The 22944-nt window shown below is 38.7% G+C and overlaps 4 protein-coding genes across 4 annotated transcripts in view; all 4 read right to left on the reverse strand.

Annotated features, from left to right (window-relative positions):
* The window catches only part of LOC127525764 (protocadherin gamma-A11-like), a 63230-nt gene that overhangs the window by 27573 nt on the left and 12713 nt on the right, over nucleotides 1-22944 (reverse strand). The gene's annotated exons all lie outside the window — the stretch shown is intronic.
* Nucleotides 5078-8003, reverse strand: LOC127525766 (protocadherin beta-15-like). The gene has a single exon (XM_051918714.1). It carries the CDS (start codon nucleotides 7816-7818, stop codon nucleotides 5425-5427), a length of 2394 nt encoding a protein of 797 aa, XP_051774674.1. The 5' UTR covers nucleotides 7819-8003; the 3' UTR covers nucleotides 5078-5424.
* Nucleotides 13751-17582, reverse strand: LOC127525768 (protocadherin gamma-A10-like). The gene has a single exon (XM_051918716.1). The coding sequence runs from the start codon at nucleotides 16790-16792 to the stop codon at nucleotides 14411-14413; it is 2382 nt and encodes a 793-aa protein (XP_051774676.1). The 5' UTR covers nucleotides 16793-17582; the 3' UTR covers nucleotides 13751-14410.
* LOC127494803 (protocadherin gamma-A11-like) lies at nucleotides 19927-22944 on the reverse strand. The gene is made up of 2 exons (XM_051860959.1): nucleotides 20109-22944; nucleotides 19927-19932 (listed from the first exon to the last, which is right to left on the reverse strand). Exons 1-2 carry the CDS (start codon nucleotides 22512-22514, stop codon nucleotides 19927-19929), a joined length of 2412 nt encoding a protein of 803 aa, XP_051716919.1. The 5' UTR covers nucleotides 22515-22944.

A 22944-nucleotide genomic window follows, 5' to 3' on the forward strand; every position in this document is an offset into this window, starting at 1 on the left:
CTTTTGAAATGCTATTCATAATTTATGATGAATTTAACTAGTTTCAAACAAATTATAAATTGTTACCAGAATTTCTTCACTAAGGTTTTGCAGTATGACACTGATCATTTTACAATGTTTGCAGCTGTATAAATACAGAAGCATGTTTGTGTTATTATGCCAATATGTGGTTTTGGGTTCTGCAGTTGATTCAAACACACTGACAACAATGCTGTGTGGATGCATGAAAAATGAGCTCTGAAGCTGCCGCATAGTCATACATACTTAGTGTGATGAGATTGCATTATTCAGACTGAGCCCTATATAGCCTGATGCATTTTAATGCTGTAAAAGTGGGCCAGAGTCCAGCCTTAAAGCATAGTGACACACTGCTGCAGCAGGGGAGGAGAGCCAGAGACCTACATAGTGCAGACACACACACATGCACGCACCTACATACACACACACTCATGCAGTAAGATGATGCAGTATCTATGGCAGTGTTTTAGTGAACCACCACAAGATGGAGCACTGCACATACTGTATGCTTACATTCAGATACTGAACTGAACATATGCAAAACAGCCCATCATGAGGACTTTAAAAGTAAAAACATGTAGCAGAGATGTTAAGGAGAGTATGAAAATTTAAAAGAGACAGAAAGAGAGAGATAGAAAGTGTATATGGAAGTGAAAAAAAAAAAAAAAAAAAAAAAAAAGAAGCTTTCTGTGGATTGACAATGATATTTTATATAAAAATAGCAGTATATCAAATATATGTTTCTTACCTAAGATGGGATTGATTCGTTTCCATTCATCAGGATGAAGCAAAGGTGCAGGTCATGGAGGGAAGAGAAGAGATAAAAATAATCAACAATAAATAGATTTACACTTTTTCCTGAAGAAAATGTGCTGATTTGTTTGAAGCACTTACACTGTATGCAATAGAGGCGTTTGCCAAGGCAAGCATCTGTATTACCAGTTAAACAAAATGAAAAGACACCCACACTAAGATCTAAACATTAAAATGAGAGAAACCACACCCAAAGTGCACTCAGAAAACTATAAAACACTGAGGATGGCTTTCACAAGAACACTGTGACATAATGACATACTAGCATACATGATCTCCATCTTGATCAGAAATTGTACAGTTAGAAAAACAAGAATATGTGGGACATGTGAGGAGACACATTTCTGCCTCTGTCACCCTCCAATAGCTTTTCATGAAGGCATCTCTGCATGTGTGCACTAAAATGACAATCAGATTGGATTACAAGTCTGTTTTAATCTTCTTTCTCACACACACACACACACACACACACACACACACACACACACACACACACACACACACACACAGGTGCGCCTATCATTATGAGAACCATTACGCCTATAGAATGTCTTTTACTGTACTGTACTAAACCTACCCATCACAGACAACTTTATGCATTTTTTAAAATTTAAATAAAACAGTTTAGTTTGCTTTTTAAGGTATTTTAATTACGAGGATGCAGGAAATATAAACCACGTTTATGTTGTAATACCAGTGCCATGTCATTATACAAATTTGTGTCCTCATGAATCATATAAGCAAGCAAGTACAAACACACACACACACACACACACACACACACACACACACAGAGAGAACCCTTCTCACATGTACAGAAGTGTACAGCAGAAGTAGGCCTGCCTAAAGCAACAATTTAAACACACATGGGTGAACACTTTAAATAGCACACCGTCACTGACTGGATCTGCAGTACATAACAGTCCCATTACTGTATACCCTCAGAAAAAACAAAAGCTGTTACTGGGGTGGTACCCTTTCAAATGGTGCTAATATAAGATACTTATATGCACCCTTTAGGGGTAAATAAGGTACAAGGTACCTTTTGAAAGGGTAACTGCCCTAGTGACAACTTTTGTACCTTTTTCTGAGAGTAGTAGCACTAGTAGTAGTTTAAAGTTATTACAAAACATGCAGTACATGAAAGGAATGCAATTTCATAATAATAGTTTTTAGTACTTCAATAATAATAGTAATAATAAAATAAAGTAATCAATAATCGGCTAAATAAAAGCATTATTAATAACAATACTAATCAGACTAACTATATATATAGAAGTAATACCCTCCACTTACAAACCAAATGTTAAAATAAGACTACAATTAAGACGAAAATCAATTCATCAGTGATACCAAGCATTTAACTACATGTGTATATTCCATACATTCATAACTGGCACTCAGAAGAACTACTGTTAAGCCAAAAACTATGATTCAGTTAATAAAACACATTTTATGTTGGGATTTTTAAGTGATATATTAACCATTAGAAGATCTGTTGCTAATTGAATTTGCTCTGTCACCTGAAAATCCCTAAATTAAGCTCACAATGACATTTGATTGAAATGTATTTGCATATTCAACCCCAATCTCTCTTTTGTGGCATTATGTGGCATTATGTATGCTCACGTGTGTGTGTCAGGCGTTCATGGTCCGATTAAAGGCATGTCAGAACATGTTATACACTGCAGATGAGCTCAGTGCACAGTCACAGTAATAAACACACAAACATCTGCTCAGAGAAAACATTACTCTCCATCTAGATTCTATATTTAATCCTGCAGACCCAGTGAAAAACCAAGTTTACATGTGGCTTCATAGTCATGAGATGAAATCATCCTTTGTCCTAGATAAGAAGCTCAAATCAAAAGTCTGGACAGCTGTTAAATTGTGGTTAGATATTATGGTTAGTTTGTCAAAGCAAACTTCTCATTTTTAGACTCATCTGTTAAATATCATGACAATTTCATGGCAAAGTATCTTAGTGGTAAATGTAATAAAAAATGTTAAACAAAGAGAGACTTTTCACACCTTTTAACGTTGGATATATTTCTTACTAATAACTTTAAAGCCTGTAGAAATCTCTGCTTTAAAGCAAAAGTGATGCTTGCAGCAACTAGCACTGCAAAAGATAAACAGTATGACTTACTAAGCAAAAGTATGACCAGTGTAACCCGTGAAACAAGATAACTTAATACTAGGCTTTCATGCAATGATTCAACTATGAACAACTTCAAGGTGAAATTCCACATTACAATTGTATCTTATGCTACCTGGATTGAAAGACAGGCATATGCACAAATATATTCTGTCTTCGCACTAGTTACTGCAAGCACATTTACTGTTAAGAGTAAAGATACAACCTACCTGAGTAAATAAAACATTCATATCTCTAATGAAACACAGGACAGACACATTGGGACACTAGGAAGACTTGTGAAGGGTATTTTGATCATGTAGAATATTCTTCCTGAATAATCAACAAGATCATTCATAAATGTATCTAAAGTTGCATGCAGTATTTCCTAATTTCCCATTTAACCCTTGTGCGGTCCCAGGCAACAAAATGTAATTTTGTAACAATATATATATATATATATATATATATGTATATATATATATGTATATTTTTTTTTTTTTAACAAAAGTAATTTTACTCTGTTTATTAATGTTTGAAAAATTTATTTTTTTTTCAGTACAAAAAATTGCTAAACTTTGACAAAAAGTAATTATTATTTTCATAATTGTGATTTCATAATATTTAGATATGAATCCAACTGAAAAATACTTGTGAAAAGATGACTTTCAGTTAGTCAAATAGCACATAGCAAATAGTGGAGCTCTGCAGCCTTTTTTTTTTTTTTTTTTTACTTTTAAAACTGCATTTTCCAAAAGATGGGCAAAAATCTTACTCTAAACCATGTCAAATTATCCATGTTATCCCCATGAATGAAAGTTAGAAATGTGGGTCTTTTATAAAGTGAATCTTACATAAAAAGCTGTTTTTTTACAAAAACCTATTCAATATATATTATATATAAATGTAAAAGATATGATAAATCCTCCAAAAACTGCACAAATATAAAGTAAAAACATTAATAAACAGACTAAAATTACATTTGTTTTTTTAAAAAAAACTATTTTTTTTGTTAAAAAATTACATTTTGTTGCCTGGGGTCCCCAAAGACCCTGAGTGTGACTTTTTTTTCTACACTAACATAAAAACAAGATTTCACTCCATTTTTATTTATTTATTTATTTTTTATTATTTGTAGATCTAGAAAGTTTTAACCAAAAGTGTTTTTGTTTCATGTCATTTGGACAAAGAGAACATTTTTTATTTTTATTTTAGCAAACGTTGTTTGGGGTCTAAAAATACCCCAAAGACCTTATAAGGGTTAAAAGAGACGCTCAGATTGTGTGTCTTTTGATAAATATTTTTTATTAATATAATTCCTAAAACCGAAAGTCACTTTACAAAGCACATAAATCACATTAACAGCACTATCCAGAGTAAATGTTAAAACATCTGAAGTGTAAATGTAGACATCTCCAGTGACAGTGATTCTGGCTCAAATCAATAACTATAGGTTAACATCTTCTGGCAAAAATTAGTGTTTGTGTAAATTAATTATAAATGCATGGTTTGTTTATTGTAAAGGTTATATAACATGTAAGCTTAATATGTATACAACCAAAAATAAAGCGCTAGAGTACATAAAGACAGATGAAGATGAAATTGTTTTAAATCCGGTTCACAGAAGCATTGTGTTCATGTGAAATGCAGATTCAAAATCTTTCAATCATTTAATCTTTCTTTTGAGAGAGAGAGTCCTAAACAGAGTGACCGTCTGATCAAAGATACAAAGCAGAGATGGATCCTCATCAAATACAAACTCAGTGATTACAGCTTTTCAATAAAAAAAGCAGATTGACATGCATGCCTTCCAAAGGAAAAAAAGTAAAGTCTGTGCTCATCGTGACAGTCGTGCTTGGACTATATATAAAATAAAAGTTTGTGTTTACATAATATATGTGTGTGTACTGTGTATATTTATTATGTATATATAAATTCACACACATGCATGAATATATTTAACAAAAATATATTATATTTATGTGTAAAATATTTATATTTATATATAATATAAATTATATATATATATATATATATATATATATATATTACGTAAACAAACTTTTATTTTTCGCGATAAATCGTTCGACAGCACTAATATATATATGTAGTCCAAGCTCTCTCTCTCTCTCTCTCTCTCTCTATATATATATATATATATATACACACACACACACACACACACACATTAGAACCGCATATAACAATAAAGAGCACACAAAAGTCTTTAAAGTGCAATTACAAAAAAACTAAAACATTGATGTCAAGATCTTGTCACATTCAAAATTAAAGCAGAAAAGGACACAATAAAAGTGAAGGATTCACTGTAATGTGTTTTCATGAAACAGCTAATGCATTATAATTATGAACATTTGTCATTTGTTTGATTAAAAGATTTTCAGTCCGATCTGTTGATAAGGATTTTAAGTATGATTGTCAGGGTCAAACCATCTGGTTTAGAACTTATGTGGCACTAAGAGCGTCGCACGTGCAGTGCTGCGTCCACCCACATGCACAGACGACCCACTCTTATTCTGCATGTCAAAATCAACAAAGTCAGAGCCGAATCTGAAGTCCCCTCTCCACGAGCCTGTTGTTAAGAAAGAGTTATATCGATCATCCTTCTGCAAAGTAGTGAAGCGGCTCACGTCGGAGTAGCCAGGTGGTCCGTAGGTAGGAGGAAAAACGGGTAAGTTTGCAGTTGAGCGATACATGTATCTGTGTCTACATAATCTCATATAGACCATAGCAATTATGAGCACAAATAAAAGACTGGACACGCCTGCCAGAGCCAGTATTAAATACAGAGTAAGGTCATTGTGAGCATGTGACTCATCTATGCCACGTGCAAAGAGCTCATCGATGATAGGCAAGCCGTCTTCAGTCATAATATTAACAGTTGCAGTGGCAGACAAAGACTCAGGCCCGTTATCACTCACAGAGACTAGCAAGGTTTGTTTGATCTCATCATCTTCTACAAATGGTCTTAGTGTCCGAATTTCCCCACAGTGAAGTCCAATCGAGAACAAATTGGGCTGCGTGGCTTTCACAATTCGATAGGACAGCCATGCATTGTGCCCTGCATCTGCATCAACAGCAACCACTTTAGTGACCAAATAACCTGCAGGAGCAGCTCGGGGCACAATGTCATCCGCAAGGTATCCATCAAACTGAACTGGGTAAAGAACAACCGGAGCATTGTCGTTCTGATCTGTAATAAAGACCCGGACAGTGCATGTGCTGGTGAACGGAGGACTGCCTCCATCACGAGCCATCACTTGAACACTGAAGTGAGTGGATGTTTCGTAATCAAAGGGCCGTAGAGTAAATATCTCACCGTTCTCTGCATTAATGGAGAAAAGAGAAGCTGCATCTTCTGAAAGAGAATACAGGATTCTAGCATTCTGCCCCTCATCTGCATCGTCAGCTCTGACTTTAATGACTGGGGTTCCCTGAGGCTGATTTTCTGCAAACTGGATGCTGTAGTCACTGTGTCTAAAAATAGGAGGATTATCATTAACGTCTGTAACTGTTATGGCTACAGTTTTGCTGCTGAATAAAGGGGGTGTGCCAGCATCCACAGCAGTCACTGTTATGTTATAGTGAGGACACTTTTCCCGGTCTAAAACTCCATCAATCACAAGCATAAAGTAATTTTTTACTTCTGATACAAGCTTAAATGGCACATCATCAGATATCTCACATGTGACCCGGCCACTGGTGCCGGTATCAAGGTCATAAACATGTAGCAAAGCCACCATAGTTCCAGGTGAAGCGTCTTCTGGCACAGTAGCAGAGTTTGATTTAACTGCAATAATAGGTGCATTGTCATTCACATCTATCACATCTATGATGAGTTTACAGTGAGACGACTGTCCTCCTCCATCTTTGGCTTGTACATCCAGCTCATGAGAACTGGCCTCCTCGTAATCCAATGCACCCGTGACTCTCACCTCACCCGTCACGGGGTCAACAGCCAAAATCCCCCTCGTCTTATCAGGCACGTGACTAAAAGAGTAACTAACTTCCCCGTAAATCCCGCTGTCTAAATCGGTTGCATTTAATTTAACCAACACAGAACCTCGAGCTGAATTTTCTTGTGCACTGACTTTGTACACCCTTTGACCAAACACAGGAACATTATCATTAGCATCTAACACGTGAATGTGAATTGAAGCTGTTCCAGAACGAGAAGGCCGGCCACCATCTACTCCACTTAGGGTCAGAAAGTGATCAGCTTGGTTTTCTCGATCCAAAGGCTTTTTGAGGACCAATTCAGGATATGCATTTCTGTCCACCTGAGTATTCATCTCTAAAGCAAAATATTCACTCTCGCTGAGTTGATAATGCTGAACAGAATTAGCTCCTATGTCAGGATCGTGAGCACTTTCAAGTGGAAAACGCCTCCCTAGAACCGTTGACTCCAGTAGCTCAAGCTCAATCTGACCGTTATCAAATGCTGGGCTGTTATCGTTGATGTCCTGGATGTCCAAGAGGAGACTGTACACTTTGAGCGGATTCTCCAATAGGAGTTGAAATTGCAGGACACAGGGTGCAGACTGTGTGCAAAGCTCCTCACGGTCCATTCTCTCGCTCACCAACAGAGAGCCTGTTTCTGCACTCAGCTCACAAAACTGTCGGCTCCCCTCAGCAACAACTCGAGCATTGCGCCTCATGAGCTCCGTCACATCTATTCCCAAATCTCTCGCCACATTGCCGATGATGGAGCCTTGCTGCATCTCCTCTGGAACCGAATAACGCACTTCAGCAAGAGAACCACACATGCAAATGAAGCAGAAGCAAAGCTGAAGCAAGAAATGTGCCAGTACGCGTCTGGACAAACAAATCATGTTGTAAAATATTAATGGTTATATTTAAATAATAAAGAATAAAAATAATGACAATAAAAGCGCATTCTGAACTGATCCTCAAATAGCTAGGGCAGACACTGCGCTCTGATGCCTGCTCCTGTCGGCTTAGATTTTTATTTTCATCTCTCTCTTTCTCTGCACGCCTACAGCACTCCCCTCCCCATCCACCCCTCATCTCTCCCTCCTCTGCTCGCTGTGCAACACTGATTAAACTGGGGCATCAGGACACACGGCACAGATGAGATCACTTCCTAAGCTGTGTATAACATAAGAGCGTCACCCAGAGACCAAATGAAAGAGTTACAGATCCACAAACTCTTTCCACAATACAGTATATACAGTCAAACCAAAATTTATTCAGACACCTTGAACATTTCATTCATTAATACAGTTTATTCACTATAGTTTAAAAAAAATGGTAATAAAATATGACAAGATCTCAGAGTTTAACTGTCAGAAAAAAAATAATCTTAATTTTGTCAGATAACACTTAAGCAAAACATGGTCAGGTCAAAGTGTCTGAATAATTTTTGGTTTCAGATTTTTATCAATTTTACTGGTAGTCCACTGTATGAAGAATTTTGGGGTATAATATGTCACAGTTTACTTTATTTTGATATCCTCACTTACATAAATGAACTATAGTGTCCTGCACCCACTAGTAAAAATATATCAAAAATTTAAAAAATGTCTGATTAATTTTTGGTTAATATATATATATATATATATATATATATATATATATGTATATAGGGCCAAAAATTGGTTTGGTTTTTGCAATATTCAGAACGAATGAACAAACATGGATTGTATTATAAAATTGTATCATAAGAAACTCTCAAATTGCTTCCTAATTAAAATTCACTTCTGGAAATGTATTTAAAAAGCCACTATTTAGAATTTTATGTAAACTTCTAATATTGGTCAAATGGATAGATATGAGGAAATGTACTGATGTCAGATGATCTGGTAAAGTCAGTTTCTTAGGTTGTAACACAAAACAATAAGAGAAAAAACAAGAAAAGAAGAATTCCATATGAATGATTGCCAGGGTGAGAAAAGTAGTAGTTTATAGATCTTTCTGATTATGAGACTATGGTGCAAAAATCTACTTTTTCAATGCCATTAAACAAACAAATATTTAAAAATAAGAGTAAATTAAATTTTATGGTGATAGCTCACATTAAGAAAATGTGGAACCAATTTCATACCTTATTTTCAGAGGTACTTTCTTGCATAGCCTCTGCATCAAGCCCTTCAAGATCATCCAAAGCTGTCTTTTTCAGAGTCAGGTCAGCAGTCAGTGTGCCCTCATTATAAGATCTGACGAACTTGAAGTCACTAGTGCGCGAGCCCGTGGTCAGGTACGCGTCATAATTGTAAGTGCTGCGGAGAGTTCCCGCGCCCTCCACCTCTGCGTAATTTGGAGGGAGATACGCGCTGGGAATGGCTACAGCTCCATCAAACAACAGTCTGGGCTTTCTCCTGCGACAAAACCTCACGGCCAGGATGATGATGATGAAGGTCAGGAAGAAAGTGGAAACGGACACCAGCGCGATGATCAAATAAAACGTCAGTTTGGAGCTGCTCTCGTCATGAGACATGTCTTTCAGTTCTGGAACTTCAGCCAAGTTATCTGATATGAGTAAATACAACACGCACGTGGCTGAGAGAGAGGGCTGTCCGTTATCTCTCACTGACACAATAAGGTTCTGTTTCATGCTGTCAGATTCAGAAATGTCCCGCTGCGTCCTGATCTCCCCGCTGTGGACACCGATAGTGAAAAGTCCCGGATCAGTCGCTTTAATAATGTGATACGAGAGCCACGCGTTCTGGCCAGAATCCGCATCCACGGCGATCACCTTGGAGACCAGGGAGCCTGCCTGCGCAGCTTTGGGCACCATCTCGGTCATGAAGGAGTTTCCTTCCAGAGAGGGGTATAATATCTGAGGGGAGTTGTCATTCTCATCCGATATAAAGACACTCACGCTCACGTTACTGCTCAGAGGAGGAGAACCGTTGTCTCTGGCTAACACGAGCACTTTGAAACTCTTCAGCTGTTCGTAATCAAATGATCTCACGGCATGAATGACCCCGGTGTCTCCGTTAATGGACAGAAAGGAGGACACCGGTGCGCCATTGACATCAGAGGACAACAGAGAATAAACTACAGTGCCATTCTGTCTCCAGTCCGGGTCTGTAGCTGATACTGAACAAATAGAGGAGCCCGGTTTGTTATTTTCTTGTACATGAGCTCTGTAATTGTGCTCCTGAAATACAGGTGGATTATCATTCACGTCAGCTACAGTCAAGTGAATATTCTTAGTGGAAGATAAAGGCGGAGAGCCCTCATCAGTAGCAGTGATTGTAAGATTATAATCAGAGAGCAGCTCGCGGTCTAATTCACCTGTGGTCACCAGAGAATAGTAATTTTTGATTGAAGGAACGAGTTTAAATGGGATGTTTTGCTGAATGAAGCAGCGGACCTGTCCGTTATTCTCAGAGTCTCTGTCCTGAACATTAATGATGCCAACCTCTGTACCGGGTAACGCGTTCTCAGGAATCGGGCCATTAAGTGATTTTACTATTATTATAGGGGCGTTATCATTAATGTCACTTACACTGATTACTACATTTGAGTAAGATGTTAGACCTGAACCATCTTTAGCTATTATTCGCAGACTAAATGTGGCTTCTTCCTCAAAATCTATTGGCCCTTTTATGCTGATGACACCTGTCTTCCGATCAAGGTGAAACAAATGTTTATAGTCTTCCATAACATGACCAAATTCATAGGTCACTTCTCCGTTTTGTCCCTCGTCAGCATCAGTAGCGCTCACTGTCACCACTACAGTATCTACAGGAGAATTTTCAGGCAGACTGACTTTATAGACGGCCTGACTAAAGACTGGAGCATTATCATTAGCATCCAGCACAGTGACGTGTATGGCTACAGTACCTGATCTCGGTGGAGTCCCGCCGTCTACCGCAGTAAGAATTAATGTCACCTCCTGCTCGTGCTCGCGATCCAGCTCTTTATTTAAAATTATTTCAGCGTACTTCTCTCCAAGAGAGTTACTTTGCACTGACAAAACAAAATATTCATTATTTTGAATAGAATAGCTTTGTACAGAATTTTGCCCAATATCTGCATCGTTTGCTTCTTCAAGCAAGAAGCGCGTGCCTTTAACGGCGGATTCCCTTATCTCCAGATTAATCACATCTTTACCGAAATAAGGACTGTTGTCGTTAACATCTTGAACCCGAAGATTGATAGCATGTAATTCTAATGGATTCTCCAGCACCAGCTCTTGCTTTAAAACACACGAATCTTTCTTTCCACAAAGTCCCTCTCTGTCGATTCTCTCCGCTACGGTCAGTTCTCCTGTATTCAAATTAATGTCACAGTATCGTTTTCTGTTACCTTCAGTATCAATACGAGCCTTACGAAATGACAGTCTGTTCACATCGAGCCCGAGATCCTTTGCTATATTTCCAATCACAGATCCGCGTTTCATCTCCTCCGGGAAAGAATAGCTCACGTCTCCATAAGCGGTGTGCGCCATAAAAAAGATGGAGAAGAAAAGATATAGTGTCGTCGCCAACAGTCCTGTATGCATCATTTTTGTTGTGGACAAAATGAGGACTACTCGACATAAAATGACAAGCAAATAAGAACGAATTACTATCAGTTTTAACACCAGCTCATATTCAGCTGTTCTAAGAAAGACTAAAGACAACCACCGTACAGACACCGGACATGCATTCAGAAAATAGCAACGCAAATGGGTGGAGATAACGAAAAGAAATTGGAAGCACAGGTCAACAGCGACACCATGAGGACCAAATGAGATGTTAATCCATACATAGATGTATAAATTTAGCAAAACATATTTCTAACACGCCATAAAATCAAAATAGTTACTTTAATCTTGAAATAAAAAATAAAAAATAAAAAAGAGTGTTGTCAAACACTCATTACAAGATTAGAGAATTCTGTGATCAAGTGATATTATTGTTACACAATGAAACACAACACAAATCCGCTGAACGACCCAAACACAATCTTTTTCACAAGGCTGCACACGTTACAGTTCAAGCCACAACACATCAGCACCACGGACAGCGCCAAAGGAGGTCAGACTTGTAATGGTCGACAATCGGTGGTTTGTAAAATTACAGCTTTGTGTCAAAGCTCATTTTGAATTCGATCATAACAAACTGGCAAACGCGAATTGCCACGATAATGGACATTCCCTTTCACCCTAAAACACAACGCAATGCAAGGCGAAATTCAAAATATGGGGAAAACACCTGTGAACATATTAAAAGAGAAAATTCCTTCATTTTCCCACAGTATAAGGGGTTCTATTTTTTCACGTTTTTTTTTTTTCCAGTGTAGATGTTACACCAAAAAAGTTTTTTTTTTTTTTTGAGAATAATAATAATAATAATAATAATAATAATAATAATAATAATAAAAAACTATATTTTTATAAAGCACATTTAAAAGCAGCTTCTCAAAAGGCTGTACACAATATAAACAATACAGTTAAGTAAAAAAAAAAAAAAAATGAAAATAAAAAAAGAGAATAATAATAATAATAAATATCAGCAAGCAAATGCAAGTTTAAAAAATAGTCTTAAGTTGAACTTTAAAAGTTTCATACATATGAATTTCCCTAAGTTCAAGAGGCAGAAGAGCAAAGAAAGAGAAAGCACTGAGATGGAAAAAAAAATATCTTTTAACAGTACTCTGAACAAAAAAATCAAATGAAAGATTAGCATCAAAAATAACTCGTTCCTCACTTTTTTAGGTTTCCAAAACAGAGCCATCAAAAGTCAAAGATAGAGAACCAGCTTTGGAAATTTGATGATGGAACCAATGAGCATAACTTCAGTTTTAACACTATTCAGACACAGGAAATTATTATTCATCCATGTTTTTTTATCTCAGTAATACAGTCGGAAAGAAAATCAGCTTCAGGGTGCTCATCAGGTTTAGAATGTATATAAATCTGCATATCTTCAGCATACAAGTGATAATGGAGGCCAAGCGATCTCAAGAGGTGGCCAAGAGGTGACAGATAAATGGATAAATGTTAAAAAAGTAAAGGGCCCAAGACTGACTCCTGAGGAACACCAGTGAAAATGAAGCTAATCTCAGACCTATGACCACCCATAGAAATGAAATGGGAACGGTCAGTGAAATAGGATCTAAACCACTTCAAACTGTCCCTGACACACCAAACACTCTTTTACAATGTGTGAGTAATAGATTGAGATCAACAGTATCAAAAGCAGCTCTTAAATTGAGAAGGATGAGAATGGATGTCGCACCAGAGTCAGAAGCCATCAACAAATCATTGGTGACTTTAACCAAAGCTGTCTCAGTACTGTGACATTTGTAGAAATGAAGAAAAGAGTTACATAGCTGCTGTGAAACAGGCCTGGTAGTAACAGTATTGACTTGAAGTAGGCTATTTATAGTTTGAAACAAATGTCTTTGGTTTCCTTGAATGTTTTCAGTAGTCTGAGAGAAATAAGATCTTTCAGTCTCAATAAATGCTCTATAGTCACCCAGAAGATCCTTCCAAGCTAGATAATAAACATTCAAGCCAGTAAGATGCCATTTATGCTTTATTTTCCGACAAGCAGCCTTCTTAGTGCGCAGAATGTCATTATACCATGGAGCAGAGTCAACAAATGTAATCTTGTGTGACCTCAGAGGAGCAAAAGAGTCGGTTAGCAGCACTTCTGGAATGTTACAGATTGAATGGTAGGCACACATGAATGATGTAGTTCCAAATTAAAGAAGACAGCTGAGTGGTCCGACAGACCAATGTCAACAGATGTTAACTGTGATACAAATGAGCCATTTGTAATCACAAGTTCCAGAGTATGGCCTTTTCAGTAAGTCAGGCCAGTTACCAATTCATTAAAACAGTCAAGTAGCAATAAATATTTCTTAGCCATCGTAGTCACTTTGGTCCATGAATAAATAAGTCACAATAAGAATTCTGTGGAACTTCAGGGTCAACACTTAGAGATAAACAGCAAAATCTGACATAAACACTGCATGTGACTTAGTCTTAGGTGGTTTGTAGACTGTAGCGATGATTGTAGAAGTAGAAGCAGAAATACTCAACGCCAAACATTCAAATGATGAAAACTGAGGATCAGACACAGTGCTTGAATTGAACTGCAAGTTGTAAACCGCAATAATGCTGCTGCCTCTGCTAGATCTAAAATTCCAAAACCTGGAATCTGGATAAGCAGGAGTCTATCATTTTCTTTATGCCAGAATTCGGTTAAAAACAGTAAGTCCAAGTACTCTGAGAACTCAAATATAGCAGACACTTCTATTTACTTATATTTTAGAACTTTGATTTCTACATGCTTAAATTGTATAGAAATACATCCTAATATTTTCAATTTCGTGCTTGAATGAACTAATTCCATTCAAATTTTTCTAAATTGTTTCTGCTACCACAAAATCCTTTTTGAGGCAAACCAAAAAACAAGTCATATCGGTAAAAAAAACAAACAAACAAACAAAAAAAAAAAAAACTTAACATACCTGTGAAACAATCTCTATTCCCTCGGCAATATCATTAAGATCATCGGAGGGTTGCGTCTTTTTCAGAGTCAGGTCAGGAGTCAGTGTGCCCTCATTATAAGATCTGACGAACTTGAAGTCACTAGTGCGCGAGCCCGTGGTCAGGTACGCGTCATAATTGTAAGTGCTGCGGAGAGTTCCCGCGCCCTCCACCTCTGCGTAATTTGGAGGGAGATACGCGCTGGGAATGGCTACAGCTCCATCAAACAACAGTCTGGGCTTTCTGCTGCGACAAAACCTCACGGCCAGGATGATGATGATGAAGGTCAGGAAGAAAGTGGAAACGGACACCAGCGCGATGATCAAATAAAACGTCAGTTTGGAGCTGCTCTCGTCATGAGATATGTCTTTCAGTTCTGGAACTTCAGCCAAGTTATCTGATATGAGTAAATACAACGCGCACGTGGCTGAGAGAGAGGGCTGTCCGTTATCTCTCACGGACACAATAAGGTTCTGTTTCATGCTGTCAGATTCAGAAATGTCCCGCTGCGTCCTGATCTCCCCGCTGTGGACACCGATAGTGAAAAGTCCCGGATCAGTCGCTTTAATAATGTGATACGAGAGCCACGCGTTCTGGCCAGAATCCGCGTCCACGGCGATCACCTTGGAGACCAGGGAGCCTGCCTGCGCAGCTTTGGGCACCATCTCGGTCATGAAGGAGTTTCCTTCCGGAGAGGGGTATAATATCTGAGGGGAGTTGTCATTCTCATCCGATATGAAGACACTCACGCTCACGTTACTGCTCAGAGGAGGAGAACCGTTGTCTCTGGCTAACACGAGCACTTTGAAACTCTTCAACTGTTCGTAATCAAACGATCTCACGGCATGGATGACCCCGGTGTCTCCGTTAATGGATAGAAAGGAAGACACCGGTGCGCCATTGACATCAGAGGACAACAGAGAATAAACTACAGTGCCATTCTGTCTCCAGTCCGGGTCTGTAGCTGATACTGAACAAATAGAGGAGCCCGGTTTGTTATTTTCCTGCACATGAGCTCTGTAATTGTGCTCCTGAAATACAGGTGGATTATCATTCACGTCAGCAACAGTCAAGTGAATATTCTTAGTGGAAGATAAAGGCGGAGAGCCCTCATCAGTAGCAGTGATTGTAAGATTATAATCAGAGAGCAGCTCGCGGTCTAATTCACCTGTGGTCACCAGAGAATAGTAATTTTTGATTGAAGGAACGAGTTTAAATGGGACGTTCTGCTGAATGGAGCAGCGCACCTGTCCGTTATTCTCAGAGTCTCTGTCCTGAACATTAATGATGCCAACCTCTGTACCGGGTAACGCGTTCTCAGGAACGGGGCTATTTAGTGATTTAATTACTATAACGGGGGAATTATCATTAATGTCAGATATCTCAATAACAACTGTTGCATATGATACCATTCCAAGTCCATCGGTGGCTTGAATTGGTAGTTCAAAAGAGGACTCGTCCTCATAGTCAAGAGATTCTATTAAAGTTATTTTTCCATTATTTTGATCGAGAGAAAAAATTGTCATGTCATTTTCTGAAATATGCCCAAATTCGTATGTCACTTCTCCATTTTGTCCCTCGTCAGCATCAGTAGCGCTCACTGTCACCACTACAGTATCTACAGGAGAATTTTCAGGCAGACTGACTTTATAGACGGCCTGACTAAAGACTGGAGCATTATCATTAGCATCCAGCACAGTGACGTGTATGGCTACAGTACCTGATCTCGGCGGAGTCCCGCCGTCTACCGCAGTAAGAATTAATGTCACCTCCTGTTGCTGCTCACGATCTAGCTCTGTATTAAGTACTAGCTCACCATACATTTTTCCTATTGTTTTAGCAGTAACAGCCAATTCAAAATATTCATTCTTCCCTAAATTATACGTTTGAACCGAATTAGTCCCTATGTCTGCATCGTGAGCCTCCTCGAGCAAAAAACGAGCCCCTTTTACAGCCGACTCTCTGATCTCAAGTTTTATTACATCTCTTTTAAACAAAGGAAAATTGTCATTTACATCTTGAACGTTTATGTTAATGCGATGTGATTCAAGAGGATTTTCCAAAACCAGGTCCTGTTTAATAACACATGAAGCTTTCTTTCCACAAAGTCCCTCTCTGTCGATTCTCTCCGCTACGGTCAGTTCTCCAGTATTCAGATTAATGTCACAGTATCGTTTTCTGTTACCTTCAGTATCAATGCGAGCCTTACGGGATGACAGTCTGTTCACATCGAGTCCGAGATCCTTTGCTATATTTCCAATCACAGATCCGCGTTTCATCTCCTCGGGGAAAGAATAGCTCACGTCTCCATAAGCGGTGTGCGCCATCAGCACGAAGAACAAAAGACCAAACATCTCAAAAGCACAGCAGAACCTTTAAAATGCTTTAGTAGAAATTAAATCCAGCAATACAACTATTAACATTTAAAAGACAACACAAATGTAGAATAATGTAGAATAATAGCCAGAAGGACAATATTCGCAATAAGCAGTCTCCGTCGATGATTTTCTGTAACTAGACGAGACTGAAACCGTGTATGACATCACAAACAGGGAGGAGAGATGTGTACTGAAGCCACACATTGTATTGCAGGTGAACAGCGACACTGTGAGTTAAAAGAAGTTACTGCATAACATTAATTATATGACAGTATAAAGTGTAAATGGTTACATGGTTATTTTTTTTTTAGCAAAACAAGAGCCGGCAGGAACATTCCCTGACGAATGGAAGATTAACACGACTGCAGTGTTTTAGTAGGCTATCCCCCCACCCAAGAGGAAAAAAAAAAAAAAAAAAGAGATAGCTGACATTGCAGCACCATGGACAGAAATAGGTAAACCTGCCCTATCCCATTTCTAACCAAACTAAAAGAGTGTTTCAAAAGTTGCTGACATACGAAATTGCTTTTATAATTACATTTCACATAACAAAGACATTGATGAGAAAAACGCTAAACTAAAAAAAAAAAAAATCATAGCATTTTGTCACGTTACAAAATGTAGAATCCATGTACAGATATGCTGATGTCACAGAAAAAGTTATAATAGGCTTAAAAGAACGAGTAGCCAACTGAGCAAGACATATCAGGTTAATTTCTTTAAAAATATCTGACAACTTTAAGTTCTCTGAATATAAACTATTAGCTAAAGATGGCATATTGTAGTTAAATTTATTGCCATAAATTATTGCCATAAAGGCTTCAGAGGCTATGTTATGACAGATAGTGGCACAACCTCAATTCCAGAAAAGCTGGGACATTTTGTAAAATGCAATAAAATTAAGAATCTGTGATTTGTTGATTCTCTTGAACCTTTATTTAACTGACAAAAATACAAAGAAAATATTTTCAATGTTTTCACTGACCAAATTAATTGTATTTTGTAAATATATACACATTGTGATTTTGATGGCTGCAACACACTCCAAAAAAGTTGGGACAGAGGCATGTTTACCACTGTGTCACATCACCTTTCCTCTTAATTACACTTTTTAAATGTTTGGGAATTGAGGATACTAGTTGTTGCAGTTTTGCAAGTGGATTTTTTGCCCAATTTTGACTGATACAAAACAGCTGCTCAACAGTCTGTGGTCATTGTTGTCTGATTCTCCTTTTCATGATGGGCCATACATTTTCATTAGAAGACAGATCTGGACTGCAGCCAGGCCAGTCAAGTATCCACTCTACAGTGTAGAGTTTCTACCAAACCACTCTGTTGTAGCATGTGCATAATCAGAATTGTATTACTTCCCAGATGGCAGTATGATGGCAGTATATGTCTTTGTACAATCCCAGTATATGCCTTCACATCAATGATTCCTTCACACATCTGCAAATCACCCATGCCGTTTGCACTGATGCACCTCCATACCATGACAGATGTTTGCTTTTGCACCTGTTGCTTATGTAAGTCTGGATGGTCCCTTTTGTCTTTAGCACTGAGAACTCAATGTCCGTTTTTCCCAAAAGCGAGATGAAATGTGGACTCACCTGACCACAGCACACATTTCCACTGTCTTTTGGATCATCTGAGATGAGCTCGGGCCCAGAGAACTCTGCAGCATCTCTGCAAAGAATTGATGTATAGCTTTCTCCTTCTGTAACAGAGATTCGAGTTGCATTTCTTGATGCAGCGGAAGACTGTGCTGAGTGACAATGGTTTTCCAAAGTACTCCTGAGCCCATGTGGCTATATTTAACACAGTAGCATGACGGTTTCTAATGCAATGCCATCTGAAGGCTCAAAGGTCACACACATTCAACAGAGGTTTCCTGCCTTGCCCTACACATATACTGAGATTTCTCTTGATTCCCTGAATCTTTTCACAATAGTATGTATGGTAGATGGTGAAACACCTAAATATTTTGCAATCTTGCATTGAGAAATGTGATTTTTGAATTGTTTGACGATTATCTCATGAAATTTGGTAAAAAGTGGTGAGCAATGACCCATATTTGCTTGCAAAGATTGAGCTTTTGGTGGATGCTCCTGTAGCCCGGTACGTTCGTAACACTCCTTTTAAACCTAACCACGATACCCTCACCTATTACCAAATTTGGCACAAACTTGCTCAGTCATTAGCAGACATCTAAAGATAAATCATAAATAACACATTAGCATGATGGTTTCCCATCGTGCGTCCTACTTGAAAAGAATCACTCATGTTTGCATCAAGTCCCTCAAAATCTCAAGAACACATATTTAATAAAGAGAAAATGCACGTGTAAAAGACAACTCAAATTTCTGAACATGGTTCATGCACAAACTCTCATAGGGCTGACAATGTCAAAAAATGAATAAAACACTTTTGTTGCAAATTAATTATTTCACAATATCAAAGGGCCTGACACAACCAAACATTCCCTGAGAATGTGAAAAGAAAACCACCTCAATTTCTATAACATATACTCATAAAAACACTGTATACAGACCTACATAGTATAAGATCAAAACTCAACAGCATCAGACACTGCCTGTACAGCACCATGGACAGTAAACAGAAATTTGATATTCCTACTAAACTTTCTATCCCATTGAACTGGCGCTTAAAAATAATGAAATAATAATTTAAAAACTTTATAAAATTATTTCACATAACAGACAGCATTAGGAATGCAAAACGCAACTTTAAAAAAAATAGAAAACATCAGTGCTCCACATTGCGTGGGATCACATTACATGCGTTTATCCACGGCAACATAATAATTGCCATGTGATTGATCACTACCATTTCTGAAAACCATATTTAATAAAAAACACAGTAAATAACTTATTATATTCAAGGAAAATGTGCCTCAGCAAGATAACAAACAACGATCAGATTCAGCAGTAATTTGGGCCATTATCTACAAAGATCCATAAAAATATCCAATCTATCAAAATTGCGCGTGCACGTTCTGGGTCTCTTGTAGGTGATGTATCATAGAATAGATGCATAAAGAGAACAGCGTATGGAAAAAAGGTAAAAATAAGTTTTATTATAGCTACTTTTCAGACCTAAAACTGACCATCAAAAATGTTCATATTTACAAAAAGAACTTGAAGGAGTCACATAATCTTTTCAACAAGAGAGATTTTTGCCCATGAAAGCACTCTGTAAACCCAAAATGATAAAAAAAAAAATATGATTATTATTATTTTATTTTATTAACGAAATACTTTGTTAGTCCTACCTCAAACGAGTCGCTCATTTCTGCATCAAGCCCTTCAAGATCATCCACAGCAGACTGAGCCTTTTTCAGAGTCAGGTCAGCAGTCAGTGTGCCCTCATTATAAGATCTGACGAACTTGAAGTCACTAGTGCGCGAGCCCGTGGTCAGGTACGCGTCGTAATTGTAAGTGCTGCGGAGAGTTCCCGCGCCCTCCACCTCTGCGTAATTTGGAGGGAGATACGCGCTGGGAATGGCTACAGCTCCATCAAACAACAGTCTGGGCTTTCTCCTGCGACAAAACTTCACGGCCAGGATGATGATGATGAAGGTCAGGAAGAAAGTGGAAACGGACACCAGCGCGATGATCAAATAAAACGTCAGTTTGGAGCTGCTCTCGTCATGAGACATGTCTTTCAGTTCTGGAACTTCAGCCAAGTTATCTGATATGAGTAAATACAACGCGCACGTGGCTGAGAGAGAGGGCTGTCCGTTATCTCTCACTGACACAATAAGGTTCTGTTTCATGCTGTCAGATTCAGAAATGTCCCGCTGCGTCCTGATCTCCCCGCTGTGGACACCGATAGTGAAAAGTCCCAGATCAGTCGCTTTAATAATGTGATACGAGAGCCACGCGTTCTGGCCAGAATCCGCGTCCACGGCGATCACCTTGGAGACCAGGGAGCCCGCCTGCGCAGCTTTGGGCACCATCTCGGTCATGAAGGAGTTTCCTTCCGGAGAGGGGTATAATATCTGAGGGGAGTTGTCATTCTCATCCGATATGAAGACACTCACGCTCACGTTACTGCTCAGAGGAGGAGAACCGTTGTCTCTGGCTAACACGAGCACTTTGAAACTCTTCAGCTGTTCGTAATCAAACGATCTCCCGGCATGAATGACCCCGGTGTCTCCGTTAATGGATAGAAAGGAGGACACCGGTGCGCTATTGACATCAGAGGACAACAGAGAATAAACTACAGTGCCATTCTGTCTCCAGTCCGGGTCTGTAGCTGATACTGAACAAATAGAGGAGCCCGGTTTGTTATTTTCTTGCACATGAGCTCTGTAATTGTGCTCCTGAAATACAGGTGGATTATCATTCACGTCAGCAACAGTCAAGTGAAGATTCTTAGTGGAAGATAAAGGCGGAGAGCCCTCATCAGTAGCAGTGATTGTAAGATTATAATCAGAGAGCAGCTCGCGGTCTAATTCACCTGTGGTCACCAGAGAATAGTAATTTTTGATTGAAGGAACGAGTTTAAATGGGACGTTCTGCTGAATGGAGCAGCGCACCTGTCCGTTATTCTCAGAGTCTCTGTCCTGAACATTAATGATGCCAACCTCTGTACCGGGTAACGCGTTCTCAGGAACGGGGCTGTTCAATGACTTAATCACTATAATGGGGGCATTGTCATTAACATCTGTAATTTCTACGATTACTTTAGTGTCAGAAGAAAGACCGGAGCCATCCTTTCCCTCAATAAGCATTTCATATCTTAATGCCACCTCAAAATCAATGGAGCCTTTAACTTTAATCTCCCCATTCTTTTGATCTAGAGCAAATAGTACATTTGCAGTTCTCGAAATACGACTGAACTCATACGTCACTTCTCCGTTTTGTCCCTCGTCAGCATCAGTAGCGCTCACTGTCACCACTACAGTATCTACAGGAGAATTTTCAGGCAGACTGACTTTATAGACGGCCTGACTAAAGACTGGAGCATTATCATTAGCATCCAGCACAGTGACGTGTATGGCTACAGTACCTGATCTCGGTGGAGTCCCGCCGTCTACCGCAGTGAGAATTAATGTCACCTCTTTCTGCTGCTCACGATCAAGTTCTTTGTCTAACACCAACTCAATATTTTTGCCACCATCCGCCTTTGTATTAACAGATAAAAGGAAATGATTATTCTTTTCAATCGAATAGCTTTGTACTCCGTTCTTTCCTATGTCAGCATCATGAGCCTCATTCACGCGGAAACGAGCGCCTTTCACAGCATTTTCACTTATCTCAAGCTTTATTGTGTCTTTAGGAAATGTTGGGGTGTTATCATTAATATCTTGTATTTGTACAGTGACACGATGTATCTCCAGCGGGTGTTCTAGAACTAATTCGAAATTGAGAGCACATGAAAGCCCCTCATTACAAATCTCCTCTCTGTCGATTCTCTCCGCTACGGTCAGTTCTCCAGTATTCAGATTAATGTCACAGTATCGTTTTCTGTTACCTTCAGTATCAATTCGAGCCTTACGAGATGACAGTCTGTTCACATCGAGCCCGAGATCCTTTGCTATATTTCCAATCACAGATCCGCGTTTCATCTCCTCCGGGAAAGAATAGCTCACGTCTCCATAAGCGGTGTGCGCCATCAGCACGAACAAAAGACCAAACATCTGACAATTAACGCAGAAGCTTCGGAAATCCATTTGGAAATATGCGTTTGTCACAAGATGCAATAGAAAACGTAAATCTGAAGATTAAATCCACAGCAATACACAGAATACTCGAGGGGCCGTTAACGTCGATGATTTTCCATAAAAACGAGCTAGAAGCACTGCTAATGACATCACCAACAGGGTGGAGACAAGAAACGTTTTAGTCAATGATATTACAGGTGAACAGCGACTCTAAGTGTTCAAACGAGAAAGTGCATAACATGTGGTGCTCTAGAGTCAGATTAATTACGGTACTGCATGACTGAAGAGCAGCTATACACAACAAACTACCTCCCAATATTAAGGGCCATTTTATATTTAACTAAGAAAACCATTTCACGACATTCCTATAAAATCCACTTCATACACAGTTATACGATATAAGAGAAAAACAACTAAAAAACGCGATACATACACTACT

The sequence above is a fragment of the Ctenopharyngodon idella genome, chromosome 14 (assembly GCF_019924925.1).
Source record: "Ctenopharyngodon idella isolate HZGC_01 chromosome 14, HZGC01, whole genome shotgun sequence".
NCBI lineage: Eukaryota > Metazoa > Chordata > Actinopteri > Cypriniformes > Xenocyprididae > Ctenopharyngodon > Ctenopharyngodon idella.

Excerpts from the sequence above, each read along its gene's own strand:
- LOC127525768 (XM_051918716.1), bottom strand. The coding sequence starts at position 16,792 with ATGTTTGGTCTTTTGTTCTTCGTGCTGATGGCGCACACCGCTTATGGA.
- LOC127525766 (XM_051918714.1), bottom strand. The coding sequence starts at position 7,818 with ATGATTTGTTTGTCCAGACGCGTACTGGCACATTTCTTGCTTCAGCTT.
- LOC127494803 (XM_051860959.1), bottom strand. The coding sequence starts at position 22,514 with ATGGATTTCCGAAGCTTCTGCGTTAATTGTCAGATGTTTGGTCTTTTG.